This window comes from Mirounga leonina, unplaced genomic scaffold (assembly GCF_011800145.1).
Source record: "Mirounga leonina isolate KUSES-001 unplaced genomic scaffold, KU_Mleo_1.0 Mir_99, whole genome shotgun sequence".
NCBI classification, from domain to species: Eukaryota; Metazoa; Chordata; class Mammalia; order Carnivora; family Phocidae; genus Mirounga; species Mirounga leonina.
This window is the reverse complement of record NW_023270971.1, coordinates 5,749,126-5,763,637: the sequence shown is the minus strand read 5'-3', so window position 1 is coordinate 5,763,637 and position 14,512 is coordinate 5,749,126. Positions and strand designations below refer to the sequence as shown.

The 14,512-nt window shown below is 42.3% G+C and overlaps 1 protein-coding gene across 3 annotated transcripts in view; it reads right to left on the bottom strand.

The window, feature by feature from the left end:
- The window catches only part of LOC118006801 (HMG domain-containing protein 3), a 44,398-nt gene that overhangs the window by 16,035 nt on the left and 13,851 nt on the right, over window positions 1-14,512 (bottom strand). For 2 of the 3 annotated variants that reach the window (XM_034999584.1, XM_034999582.1), the window contains 6 exons: window positions 13,416-13,547; window positions 8,625-9,043; window positions 6,771-6,946; window positions 6,531-6,628; window positions 4,532-4,630; window positions 2,813-2,962 (listed from right to left, as the gene is read on the bottom strand). In XM_034999584.1, the coding sequence (XP_034855475.1) occupies window positions 2,813-2,962; window positions 4,532-4,630; window positions 6,531-6,628; window positions 6,771-6,946; window positions 8,625-9,043; window positions 13,416-13,547 (1,074 nt within the window). The remainder of the gene's footprint in view (window positions 1-2,812; window positions 2,963-4,531; window positions 4,631-6,530; window positions 6,629-6,770; window positions 6,947-8,624; window positions 9,044-13,415; window positions 13,548-14,512) is intronic. The other variant, XM_034999583.1, reaches the window with a different exon arrangement.

Sequence of the window (14,512 nt, the reverse complement as noted above, 5' to 3'; positions counted from 1 at the left end):
GGGAAGAGAGCGGACTGAAGGATCAGCCAGCACCTAGGGTACCACCAGCCTCGGGCTAAAACACGGAGAGGCTGCAAGTGACAGAGGGATGGGCCCAGCCATGGTACAGTGGGGGGAAACCTAGGCTTTCAACCAGCTCAGTTAGTAACTCGTTGTGTGACTCAACGCAGGTGCTTTCTCTCTCTGGTGCCAGGTTCTCTCTCAGTGAAACGAGAGGATGACACACACTGCTTGGTAATAGTTTCAAGAGTCAGCTTCCATTCACCAGGGATGGGATTTGGAGAATAACACACCCAGGTCTCAATTTTGGACATGCCATGTAACAACTATACATGTGTGAACCAAAGCGATTTAGTTATCTTTCTGAGCCTCAGTTTCCTCACCTATGAAATAAAGAATGAAATACTAGTGATCCCCTAGAGTTGTTGTACAGAGTCAATAAAATATTGCAAGTAAAGCACTTAGCACAGTTCTGGGGATGCAATGAAAGCTCTATCAATGGTAGTTTTGATATGTAAACAACGATCTGTACTGCTTCAAGTATTTCTCTTTAACACTTTTATCTTCTGGGTACAAGGGAACTATATTAGACACCAGTCAGAGGCTTTCAGGAACACGGTTCTGAAACGCTCATTAAAAACAGATCCTTTACAATCCCTGTACAAATGCAGCAGGAATCCCTCCCTCCCTCATGCTCCCAGAGTCCATTCTTTTACTGCAGAATTCACTGACTCACAGTTGGTCAGACTATTCCCCCATCTCTGGTGAGGATAAGGTCCCTGCTTATTTACAGATTCCCAATACCAGCATAAGGGCACACAAAAATGCTAATTCATATTTGCTGGACATATTACATGTTGCTTTGCAGAAGTTAACTGCTAAATAACAAAAAGGAACTTTCTAGTAACTCTGCACACCTGCAACAACTCTAGGTCTCATTATCTGTAAGTTTGGCTACCTTTCTCCCCCACTAGACTGTGAGCGCCTCAAGGGAAGGGACCATGTCCTATTTATCTTTGTATCTCCAAAGACCTGACCTATGGTAGGCGTTCAATGTATGCTTGCTGAAAGAATGAATGAATGGCTGCAGAGAGCTGACTGACACTAGGATTTGCCCTCGTAGATAGTGTGTTCCCAGTCATGACTATGTTGAACCATGGACTGGAAGAAGAGTTGACAGGAATACTATATCCTTTTGCTCTGAGCCACAGATGAAAGATGGAAAGGAACGAAGACCATTCCTGCCCAGAGAAGTGACAGTCTTAATTATAGCCAAGGACAAGCGGCACAGGAAACATATGGCCACCAGGGGGCCCCAAAGAGCACCACACACAAAGGTCCCCAGGGTCTCTGACCAGTGTTTCAGTTTATGAAAAACAGTAATTACATTTTATTTCTCTAAAATTTAGGAAGTTAAAGGTGACAGAATGTCAGAAGATAAGTGTCCCGTGGGTAGGCAGCTATCAGCCAAAGACAGAAGAATATAAATTTAAATTTCAAAGACTAGGATTTGAAATCAATTGGCTAGAAATCCCCAGACCATTCCTGTCTGACCTGGAAAATTAGGTCACTTCATTATCCTAAATCTAGGGACCAACATCCATTTCCATACTGCAAACCACACCAACAGCTACAATCAAATAGGAGAAAGGAATGTTCAGAGCCTCTACCTATACGGAACTCAATTCCATTCTATAATCACTGATCAACACATTGATTATGCACACTCCAGGGTCAGATGGTATGGCAAAATAGATACACCTGCCCTAAAAGAGATTGTGGTGTCACCGGGAGTCAAGACAGAATGTTGTCAAATCATGGGCCTCAATGTGACCCTACGGCCTAAAAAACAAATTGCCCGGTTTAGCATTAAAGATCTTCCACAGTACAGCCCCAATGTGCCTTTTATGCCTTATTTTCTGTATTCCTCCCTACATACCCTTCTCTTTTAGGTGACTGGAACACCCTCAAAAGCTCTTTGCTTTTGCCATTGCTTATCCTGGAGTATGGAATGCCTTCCCCTTCCATCCAAATCCTGCCCACCTTGCAAAGTCCAGCTTAGACCTGGAGTGGCCAGGCTCCACCTCGGATCCTGACCTATTCTGGATGCCATCCTCTTTTCCCCCAAGGCAGATCAGGGAGATCTGTCTTCTTACCCTCATCCTAGTCATTCCATCTGCTGCCTCAGGTGCTGTACCTTTCTGCTCGCTTAAAGAAATTCACAGGACCTCTAAAGATACCCATTTTTCCTGGTTCTAATAAATAAAAAACAAGTCCTAAAGAGCCAAGTGGAATGTGTTTTACTATCCAAATAGCTTGGTCCAACTTCAGAGAGATTTGCCAAGACTGCTAGAAGTAAAGCTTTGTGTTGAGCCAAAAGCTCTGCAAGGAAACTGAGAAGCAGTGATCTAATCTACAAAGTCTGAGGGTTGGCATTCTCTACATACCACGACACTATTTACAGGTCCTCCACCAGGTCTCAGATCTAAAAGAATGTAACCCCCCTTCCATCCCTCTCTTCTTCAGAATTCTCTTTAAAGCCTGTGTTCCCATTCACCTTGGGGAATGAACTCTTGGTCTACTGGGCTAGAAGGTTTTCAGAGATTAAGGTACCTAGCCAACCTTCTCAACTTAACAATGAAGACAAGGGAGCCCAGAGAGAAGGAGGCTAGGTTAAGAACTTAACAACTGGTTACAGTTCTGGTGTTCAAACCACTATCATGTACTAAGAAATCATTTTCTATTTCTACTAAAACAGGTGCACCAACAGAGCTCACACAAGGTGACGGATGTGTTTAGGGAAGGAACTCACGAGAGCCTTGGTGGTTTTCTCAGTTCGGTCTTTGGCAAGGTTAAAACCACAACTGGGACAAATCCGTGGTTTATGCCTGTTGGTGTAGACGTAGTTACAAGAGGGATTCTTGCACTTTCCCCTGCCTCTTGAAGTAGCCAGGCCCAAATCCTAAAAAAGTAAGACCAATATTTAATTCCACAAAAGTTATACCTGGGCAGAGTAAAAAACCAGGATGACCAGCTATCAGTCAAAGGTGAGAGTGACAACTGCAAAAGTACATGTAGACTAACTTCCAAAAAGCCTTGAAACAAGATCCTTTTTCTGCGGTTATGCCCTTTCAACTTACTACAGCCTGTGTAATTTTGGAAAGTCCCTCCTCCCCATCTGTGAAACGAGTGGACTTTTAAGGGTCAGAAATTCAAATGCCTTCAGGGTCCAGGCCACCAGCAGGCCTTTTCTAACAGAGTGCTGGATACTGTGGTGAACTAAAGAGTCCATGCCCTGCATGAAGACAACCATGACCTCTGCACTACCCTAGGCTCCTACGACATCTAGGCTCCTACGACAAGCTGCTATCTAATCAGCCAAAGAGAAAGGTCCTGAAAGTTCCCCCAGATGGTAACCCTAGTGCCTCCTGTAGCCAAAGGGACAGGGAAGTAAAGGTACAGACGGCATGGAGAAGGTAATAGTAATTAGGTCTCTGGGGAAAGAAAACTGAGCAGGTATCCAGGATAAAGGAGATATTCTCCTTAAGGATCAGGCCAGACTATGCACTAATCCACCATACTGTGCTGTCTTGTTACTACGGAATCCCCAGCAAAGGGCCTGGCCAGGGCAGGTGCTCAGGAAATATTTTTTGAATGAATGAATGGTTCTGCACCTGTCTGCCTTTATCTGGTAAAAATTTTCAAAAATCCAGCTGCTCTCTCAAAATCTGTGTGTTACTCAGCTCTGCCAGAGAACCTGCCAAAAGGTACCTGGCTAACTGGTACCTTAAAGATCAACAAAATTAGAGAATATTAAGAGCAAGGAAAGCCCCAACATGATATCCAAAATGATGCAGCACTTTATAGATGTGAAAACTAAGGACCAGAGAAGCAAAGAGCCTTGCCCAAGGTCATGTGGCATGTTGGCAGCAGAGCCAGAACCACTTTTGGACTAAGTCCTTCGAGTGTTTATTCTACTGTTCCATGTGGCTTACCCTGCTAAAGGATGACCCCAGAGTCACACATTTGTTTACTGGGATAATATATGTAGTGTTAAAAATAAAAGGTGGGTAGGAAGGGAAAACCTTGGTAGGAAATGCCAAGCGAAACAAAGTTGTTTTACCAAAGCACTTCTCAAATGCTTTCAGATACCAGTACTGAATGTGACTGTGTTAAGGAGGATAAATACAATTTTCTCAAGCTTATCTGTGGAAAACACTTCTGAGGATAGAAGGTCCAAAGACTGTTGAATGCTAAAGCTGGACGAGATTCTCATCTCCAATTACTCTCCAAGCAATATCCAGGTCTCAGCTGGCCTACACTCTATAGATCTCGTCTGGGAAAAACCCAGCTGATTCACCCAGCAGCTATCACTGGTGGTATCAGTGATGGCCTCTTCAGGACCAATGATCTATCCCTGACCCTACTATCACTCCCAACTACTACTCCCCACCTCCCTCAGACTTCTACTCACCCTCCGCCAGAAAACCAAAACCACTTCCATGTCAGCCCATCACCTGGCTCCACTTACCAGCGTTACGGTGCAGCTGTACTTGTATGGAGGAAACATATCTGGCTTGACCTCTACAACTTTCACCTGAGATGTCCTACTGGCCGGACTGTTTGAGAGCTGTGGATCAGAACAAGTGATTTAGTTTATCTAAGAGTTTAGATAGTTTATCTAATTGAGGTTTATCTAAAACCTCAAACTGTTGAGGTCCTGTGTCCTGAAACAGCTTGAGGAGATAGTTTCCCAAGGGAATGTGTAGAGCTATGCTCCATGTGAGCCTTCTAGGATGCTAGCCAGCATCACCAGCCCACCAAAGGTTGAGTATCACTTCCAAGTCCAGGGCTGCCACACTCTTCTGTGCAGCTTCTAACACTGCATGTTAGAAACACTGTGAATCAGATGGACAACTAATACAAAGTGAGAAAAGCTCATGATGGTTATACATGCAAATATGTGGTTGAATAATGCTGGCACAGAATGAAGTCTGAGAGACTGTTCACTAAAATGTCACAGGGTGAGAGGAAGATCATGACTGTTTTCCCTTTTACCACCATCTATGAAATTTTCCAGTGTTTGGGGCGCCTGGGTGGCTCAGTTGGTTAAGCAGCTGCCCTCAGCCTGATTTTCCTATTTCAATTTGGTCTAACAGGGTTTCCGAACTACAGGTCGCAACCCACTGAGGGGTTGTGAAATTAATGAGTTGAAACGAGCATTTTGCAAAATGGAAAATAGCAAAGTGACTACATATATATAAAGGCATAGATAGCTTCCTTATACTTTTTATGTATACAGGTATGGATAAGTTTACTGGGCTATGATGTAAAAATGTGTTATTGAGGGTCATGACCCAAAAAAAGAGGTCTAGTAAATAAAATGCTGATTTAGGGAATTTTGATCATAACTATTCTAGTCACATATGGAAAAAGAACTAAAAAAACAAAAAACCTAAGAGCAAGTGTGCTTGAATACACTGAATTTCTGGCACCTGGAAAGCCTCTAATAACTCTGTCATTAAGTTGAATGGATTATATACTGGCTACAAACCAGAATGTGGAGTAAGAGCCATGTTTTTTGGTTTTAAAAAATCCTATTAAAAAACACACACAAATACAGGAAAGGACTTAAAGGCTGAATGGGCGCAGACTGCCAATAGTAGTTAGTTCTGGGTGACAGGATTACAAGGGACTTTCTTTCTGCCTTACCTGAATTTTCTATAACCACCATGCATTCATTTTTTTTAAAAGAGGCTAAAGAAATAAGACAACTCAATGCAATTATCTAATCCTAGACTGAATCCTGTACTGCAGTGGAAAAATGCTATAAAGGCCATAACTGGGTAAAACTGATGAAATGGGAATGCAAATGACAGACTGACGTATTGTATCAACGTGTCAGTAACAGAGTACCCTTCTTAGGAAATACACACTGAGGTATTAAGAAGCCAAAGGACATGTAACTTCCCCTTAAACTACCTGTATTTAGAAGCACAGAGGAGGACAAATGACAAAGCAAAATGGGCGATAACAATAAGTGACTATGGATAAAAAATACATGGTTGCTCTTTGTACTATCTTTACTCTTGCAATGCAATTTGTTCCCTAAGTTTCAAAATTTTTTTTTTTTTAAGATTTTATTTATTTAAGAGAGTGAGGGAGAAAACAAGTGGAGGAAGCAGACAGAGGGAAAAACAGGCTCTCCACTGAGCAGGGAGCCTGACGCAGGGCTCGATCCCAAGACCCCAGGATCATGACCTGAGCCGAAGGCAGACGCTTAACCGAATGAGCCACCCAGGTGCCCCTCAAAATTATTTCTAAAAAAAGTTTAAAAACACGCATTCATTTTATAACAAGAAAAGAAATTTAACTGAAAATAAATAACTCATTCATGCTCAAATTCATTCCAGAAGTCTAACAGTGTAAGAACAGGCTTTTTGCCTATGGCTTTGAGACACTAAATAGAAGTCCTGTTCTCAGAGCAGCAGGCCTCCCAGAAAGCCCCACCTCTGGAGAACGGGTCTTACCTTCACCTCACTGGTGTTAGATGGCTGTTGGATCGGCTGGCCCAGCTGCTTCAGCGTGCTTGGCTTCAGGCCACAAGTCCTCACAGAAGGGGTTTTATCTGAGACAATCAGGAGCCAAACTGGTGACTTAAGTGCATTCAGAGTCTCCCTAAGTCTCTCAAGTCCATTCTCAACAACTCCCACTCCTGTCCCCTTCCCATTGGACAGCTCTCCACTCCCAGGTTTGTCCCAGCCCCTTACCACTCAGGGGAAAGGCCTGCCTGGCCCTGGGCAGTCCCATGCCGCTGCCTCGGCCCACATTAGATGGGGCTGGGAGAATTGCTCTCATGGGTCTTGCTGCAGCCAGTAATGAGGGTCTGACCCGAGCTTTGCCTTTAAGCTCCGGGACTCTGGCCCCAGGGGTGAGCAGGTCAACTCTGAAAAAAAACAAGAAGGCAAATCTAAAAATTCCAGACCAAGGGGAAGAAAACCGAAGTACAATCTCCGAATAGCATTTTAGTAAAGGGATAGTGTAGTAAACTGTCAGGCTTTAGACAGATATGGGGTCATTATGAAGATAAAAAAGCACAAAATAGTACCCACAATGCAGAATACCAACAGCTATTGTAGTTATACTATCTGATCTGCCTCCAATTATTATTTAAAGTTTATCAGTCTCCCTTGTGAGGGCGACTAAGAGACCCTGCAGAACAAAATTCACACTTTTTTTCTGTAGCCCCGGTGCTGAGCACAGGCTACATCATAAAGGGCCTCAGTACACATTTGCCAAGTGACTCACTTGCCCAAAACAAAAGGTCTAAACTGCATGGCTTCATTTTCTAAGGATACAGAACCATCCTGAAGTATACTGTTAAATAAAAACAGGCAAGATGTAGAAGGATGTAAGTTATGCTACCATTTGTGTAAAAAAAAGGCAGCAAGAAAAAATATATATACACATACACATCTATACATACACACATATGCAGTATGTGTGTAAAACTATGTCTAGAAACACAGGAAGGTGGGAGTGCTGTGTCTGGAAAATGGAAATGGGAGTGAAGGACGGGCTAGAAGAGAGATTTGTTTCAGTTTTTATCTCTTGAGTGTGAACCGTGTGAATATATTTCCTATTCAACAATAAAATGCTTTAAATCAAATAATATACACCAGAATTTCTAAGCCTTGGCACTACTGACATTTTGCGCAGGCTAATTCTTTGTCGGGGCCTGTCCTGTGCGCCGCAGGATGTTCAGCAGCACATCTGGCCTCTGCCCACCAGATACCTGCAGCACCTCCTCCCCCACAGCTGTCACAACCGCAAATGCCTCTAAACATTGCCTCAATGTCCCCTGGGGGCAGAAGTGTTCCCTGTCGAGAACCACCGATATAAACAAATAAGGGCCATAAGGGCCATTAGTCATAAGACCACAATCGCCTCTGGGAAGGGGCCACATGAAAAATCTGGTCAGGCCTTTAAAGGGAGAAGGGGAGGAAAAATAGCCCATATTTATGGGCCTCCTCCTATCTGCAAGGCACTGGGCTATGCATGCTTTACACACAATCTTGTTCAGGCTGTTAAGGTCAGCCATTAAATTTTAGATATTTTTCAATACCCAACTCAAGATTTTTCAGGAGAGAATGGGCATGAAGGGACAATGCCCAAGATCAAACGGGCATGAAGGGACAATGCCCAAAGTCAGAGACAGATCACAACCAAAACTGAATTCTCTGACCACCAGGACAGGGATCATGCTATAAGATGTCTTAATAAGGTGGTTTTTTTTTTTTCCAAATCTAGTATCCACGATTGGATACTAGTTTGTAACACCACCCTCAGCCTGTACCAGCAGGACCCTAATAACTGCTTTAGAGAAAATGACAAGAAAATATGTACAGGAATTTAACAGCAAAGCAGGGATAGCTGAGTGTAAGAGGAAAGACAAATCATTCCGTGGCTCTAGGCCTTGGTTTCTGTATCTCTAAAATAGGAACCGTTAACTAGGTTAACTCCTCCCTCTTAGGAATGCTCTAAGAACACAGGATAAAACAAGGAGCATTTCCCAACCTGCTATTCTAAATACAATCCTATAATATATGAGCACATTAATTTACCCTGTAGGCTTCTTAGGAGCAGGGAGAGGACTGGAGGTGCTGGTCCTCTCAGCTGGTGGTGGTATGTCTGGTCCAGGACTGTCATTCTCAGTTGTCCCCAGAGAGACCTCAGGCTGCACACCACTCTTGACCATCGGCGTCTTCGTGGCTGCTGTACCACGATTCCCAGGAGCTTCCTTGACCAAAACATGGGCATCTGAGATGATCACTTCCTCCCACTCATTCTCCTCACCCACTTCTCTTGGAGGAGCTACACTTAGGAGCTGGCTTACAGCTTCCGAGTTCTCCAGAGTCAGTTTGGAGGCGTTTTCCTTAGGGGAGTTTTGCTCAGTGTTGACAGGCTGCTGATTTCTTTTAACCACCGAGCCTCTGGAGGAGCTACCAGGAGCCAATTCCACTTTGACTTTGGCTGGCTTTTCCTAGAAAAAAAAAAAAGAATGCCTGTATGCATACAGCATTTTACAGCGGACACCACATCACAAGTATTCTCTCATTCGATCCTCACAACAAAAATGTATGGGTAACAGATTAGGAGACAGAGACCCAGAGAGAGTAATAGGCTAACTTAAGGGCCCAAGTACAAAACTGGCCTGAATTTAAGTCTTCTGACTTCGGGTCCTTTTCACCACAGTATTCAACACCCCACTTAGGATAAAGCTGTTCTCCTCCTAACAAATTTCTCATTGATAGCTTCTTTAAGTTTCAGCAAACAAACGCTGGCATTTTGGACCTGACCTTTCTTCAAAGCCTGCTTCTCTACGTCTAGGTAGAAGCTGACATATTGCCATACTGGGCCTAAAAGTTCTAGATTGTTTGTTTTGGTGGTCCCTTTATGAGATTCAGTTAATCCCAATGTGGTCAAATCTCACACGGAGAGACTGAAAGCTTCCAATTCTATTGGGGAAAACTCTTCTGTCCCAGATTCTTTCAGGTGAATCTTAAGGCTGACCTACACCCATGCCACAAACTTCTCCCTTGGTCAAATTAACTCAAACATATTAATTACTTACTAGAAAATACTTAAACTCACTAAAAATACCAGCTGCTATTTCAGATCGGCTTACTTTAAAAAATTCCTTGGTGCGGTAGCTTTTATCCCATCAGCATTGCTGTGGAAATATACTATTATTTATGCACACACCTGTACACATAAACATCTAAATATAGGTATATTTATATAGATACGCATAAACAATTTTTTTTTTTTTTAAAACAGTGTCGTCTCCAGAACAGGTCTCAGGAAAGTTTTTAAGGATGCCATGGGAATAGCGAAAGGCACTATAAACAAGGATAAAAGCTGGGTTCTATCTAGGCTGTGCTTCACATCTAATTACTTACGTCACCTAAGACAAACTTCATTAGAACCCTCATTTTGCCACCATGAAATAAGAAGAGTCAGGCTTTCAGTGTTCATCAACAGCAGTCCAATAGCCTTTTGGGTAGCCCAATTCATGGTGCAGGATTCCCCTGCACATTGCAGAAGATTACCATCTGTGGCTAATGTTATTAAATTTCAGTATTCTCACCCAGTCACTGACTACCAAAACCCCTCACTTTTCCAAAGCCACCTGGGCAGCACATTGCCTCTGATTAAGAACCAATATGGATGACCTTAAAAAAAATCTCCAGTAAAGCATTCCCAGATTCTAACACACAATAATAATCCACAAAGACAAGTAAATACAGAGAAAAATTCCAACTGCACAGAGCCCACTGACTGCGGGAGAGGGAAAAGTCAGCAGAAAACAGGAGACAAGTTAAACTAAATCCCTGCAATGAAATCTCTGAGCAAAGCACTGCCCACTAAGTGGGCTATTTTAGATAAAAATCCTTTGCAGGGAGACTGAATAATTTAAGGAATCAGAGCAAAAAGCTAGCTAGTGAGCTCACATTTCCTTAACTCAGCCTACCCTTTTAGATGTCACTTTCTTTTTAAGATGGAAGGTAAACACTACCAGTTGCCCGCTTCCAGAGACCTCAATTACCACTATCAGAGAGCCAAAGGAGTGAGGCTTTGGGCTACAGAGCTTTAGACCCCATCTTTTGTTCCATCCAATTCACTGGGAACAGTGCCAAACTTTCTTGGGCTGATTTTAGCCAGGATGAACTCTGGAACAATACAAGAAAGGTGAGTCATGTCCTGACGGGCACGAACACATCTGGAGCTTTTAGGAACCATTTATGCTTGCTTCAAAAGCCAGAACTCCAGAAATCTTAAGATTCTGCAGCTAAACAGCACAGCAATGCCTAAGAAGTGTGATTTAGACATAATTAGCCATGTGAACTTAACAAGTTACTTCTCTTGAATGTATTTTTCTTCAGCAAGAGACCTGGACTATCTAAAAACCAGTGTCACTTTTATATCTAAAATTCCAAGTGCAATGATGCTAAAATGTTATCCTTTTTCTTCTTACACGGACTTATTCTGATCCTATGAGATTTAGAAATCACAGCACCGACTCTTTACATGGCAGTTCTTATAAAAACCTTTGGAGAAAAAAATCTGACTTAGCAAGTCAAGATGGGGGACAAGTAGCTAAGAAAAAAATTGATTTCACATTATAAGTTTGATCTTAGAAAAAGAACCATGGCTCAGAAGTTATTTCAATCAAAGGGGAAAATGGACATAAATGAAGAAGAAAAGAAAGCCAAAGTAAAAACAGAACCTGAAGGAGACAAGGCCACAGGATCCGTTAGAACTCTTCCATGCAAAAGCACAAGAAATAAGGTCATTTGACAGACCTGACAGCAGCGTGCATCTGTGAAGAAGAGCCAAGGAGGATCCTGACTGTCCTATTCAATCTCTCTACTGCAGCTGAGGAAGTACATTTTGGGGAGAATAATTAGAGTGGGAGGAAACCGAATGGCTGCACAGCAGCCCAACAGAGATGGTGAGCACAAGAAACTCAACAAAATTTCCTGAAACACACTAGCACTGGGTCCTTCCTGCCCCTTGAAGTAAAAGCGTGAAGAGCAATAAGAGAGACAATTCCACTGCTGCCAACAGCAACAGCAGTGACCCCTGACTGAGGATTTAATCTATACTAGGAATGTGCCATCCACTTTACAGGGATAATCTCATTTGATCCCTCCACCAACCCTAAAGAGGTAGGCACTATTGTTAATTTCCATTTACAAATGAAAGATAAACCAAATAAAGAATAGACATAAAGTGATTTGGCCAAGGTTTCACAGCTAAAATCCCTGGGAGGCAAGTTTAAACTGAGGAAAGCTGATTCCAGAAGTGTACTTCCTCCTACCCCCAAGGATGCTCCTTTCTCTTCTATCACTCAGGAAATTTCTAGGGTTTTAGGAACTCAGTGCCAGGAACCTGGTGCAGAGACCAAGCACACGTTTCTTTTCTTTTTCCTTTCCTTTCTTTCTTTCATATTTGTTTGTGTATGTCTATCTGTATGTATGTAATCTCCACACTCAATGTGGAGCTCCAACCCACAACCCTGAGATCAAGAGTCTCAGGCTCTCCCGACTCAGCCAGTCAGGCACCCGCAGAAGTTATTATTATTATTATTTTTTAAGATTTTATTTATTTTTTTGACAGAAAGAGACACAGCGAGAGAGGGAACACAAGCAGGGGGAGTGGGAGAGGGAGAAGCAGGCTTCCCGCTGAGCAGGGAGCCCGATGTGGGGCTCAATCCCAGGACCCCGGGATCATGACCTGAGCCGAAAGCAGACGCTTAACGACTGAGCCACCCAGGCGCCCCCCCGGAAGTGTATTCTTAATTATTAACCTATTCTGTCTTCTGGAACTAGTGATGCCCTGAACCCCCAACACTCAGCCAGAAGGCAAAAGTCACCATCCCAGTGTTTTTCAGAGATGTTCTATGGAAACTGCCCCCAAGAAACTTAACAAGTATGCCACTACATAAATTTTCTCTACATGGATAAATCTGGACCATGCTGAGTTAGACACCTAACAAACACAAACCTAGCCTAAGGATTTTCGCAAAAACAAAGCACTCTCTTTCCTTTTCTACCTACCCAAATTCTACTAATCCTTCAAGACCATCTCCTCTATAACCCATCCTTGACTACTCTAGTTCTTTTGACCCTACTTTATAGTCTCATATAAAAAATGTGGCAAGTATGTATGATTTATATAATCAGTGCAAAGCATAAAACAAGTAACAAAAAAACATGGTGAACTGAACTTCACAGGGGCATAGCTCTGGTGCTCATTTATTTATCAAGCATCATTTACTTAGAGAGAAACAGACACAGGTATACACTTGGAAAGTTAATTATGAAAGACCTAAATATCAGGTTAAGGACCTCTACATTAAATGGGAACTATAGGATACTGAAAGGACTTTGAGCTAAGAAGAGAGCAGATGTGAGTTATGCATCTGAGTAACTAAGCAGTCAGTGTGGAGGGTGGAAAATTAGTTAAAAATTTAACTGTAACAGGAAATGAATAAATCAACATGGTGTAGTCATTCATGGGAAGTTATAAAGGAATTAAAGATAATAGTCTTGAAGAGTATTTAATGGCATGGTAAGTTAAAAAAAAAAAAAAAAGGCAAGCTACAGAACTTGGATATTCACAGAAAAAAGACTGAAAGAAAAGACCCCAAAATGTTAACAATGGTTTTTCTTTGGATGGCATAAGATTATGGATAACATTTTATTCTCTTTTTTAAATAGTCACAATGAAACTTACTTGAATAGTCAGAAAATAAAAACGAGTATTTATTTTTTAAGTCCTCTGCTCTAAAGGGGACCAGGAAGCCTACTTTGTGGGGCCTCCAAAGCAGCAATGACCACTGGACTTACCTTTGGGACCCACTTCCCTCCTAGGAAGTTACCACAGGTAGGGCACTTAGGTGGTTTGTGCCTGGTGACGTATGTAAAGGAGCAACCTGGGCTGGTGCAGGTCCCATGGCCCCGGCGGGTATACGTAGTGGTCTGTAAGGAAAAGAGCAGGTCAGAATCAACACCACAGTGTAACCCCTCTCGGAGCCTGATGACCATTATAACCACAACAATGCCAGGAAGATGTCAGCTTGTAGAAGAATAGTCAATTCATGGTATCTAAAAAGGTCAGAATTGGAAAGGTCCTAAGATACAATTAATTCACTATTTAGAAATGGAGAAACTGGGTTCAAATGAGGAAAAACAGCTGCCCAAGGTTACACAGATAAGTATCAGAAGAATAAAGGTAGCAATAATTACTACTAATTAAGCCAAATACCACATAGTGCTAAAATGTTCTACCAATATCTCATTTAACACTCTCAGCAATCCTATGAAGTAGGTATTATTAACTACTGAGGTTCAAAGTGGTTAAATGCTTTGCCTCAAATTGTATAGTGAATCAAGGGCACACCTAGACCTAGAACCCTGAAGTCTTTGATTCTTGGTCCAAGATTGCTTCCATGCACTTAGCTGCACCCACAGTCCTAAATACTTCAAAGAATTTGCTTCATCTTCATTCTTGTTAAAAATTAAAAAAAAAAAAAAAGATAGTAGGAAGGGAAAAATGAAGGGGGGAAATCGGAGGGAGAGACGGACCACGAGAGACTATGGACTCTGAGAAACAAACTGCAGGTTCTAGAGGGGAGGGGCGTGGGGGGATGGGTTAGCCTGGTGATGGGTATTAAAGAGGGCACATATTGAATGGAACACTGGGTGTTATACGCAACCAATGAATCATGAATACTACATCAAAAACATAGTAAAAAAAAAAATCAGAGAACCAAGGACTAAGGGTTCAGAGATATAAAAATAGACAATGGCCACTTAAAAAAAAAAAAGGAGGGAATTCCAATAGAAATCAAGTTCTTTTACACTCAACAGAATTTATTTGCATATGAATATATTCAGCTACTGGCTCTCACCATCTCCAATGACTTCCCTTTGAACAGAATGAT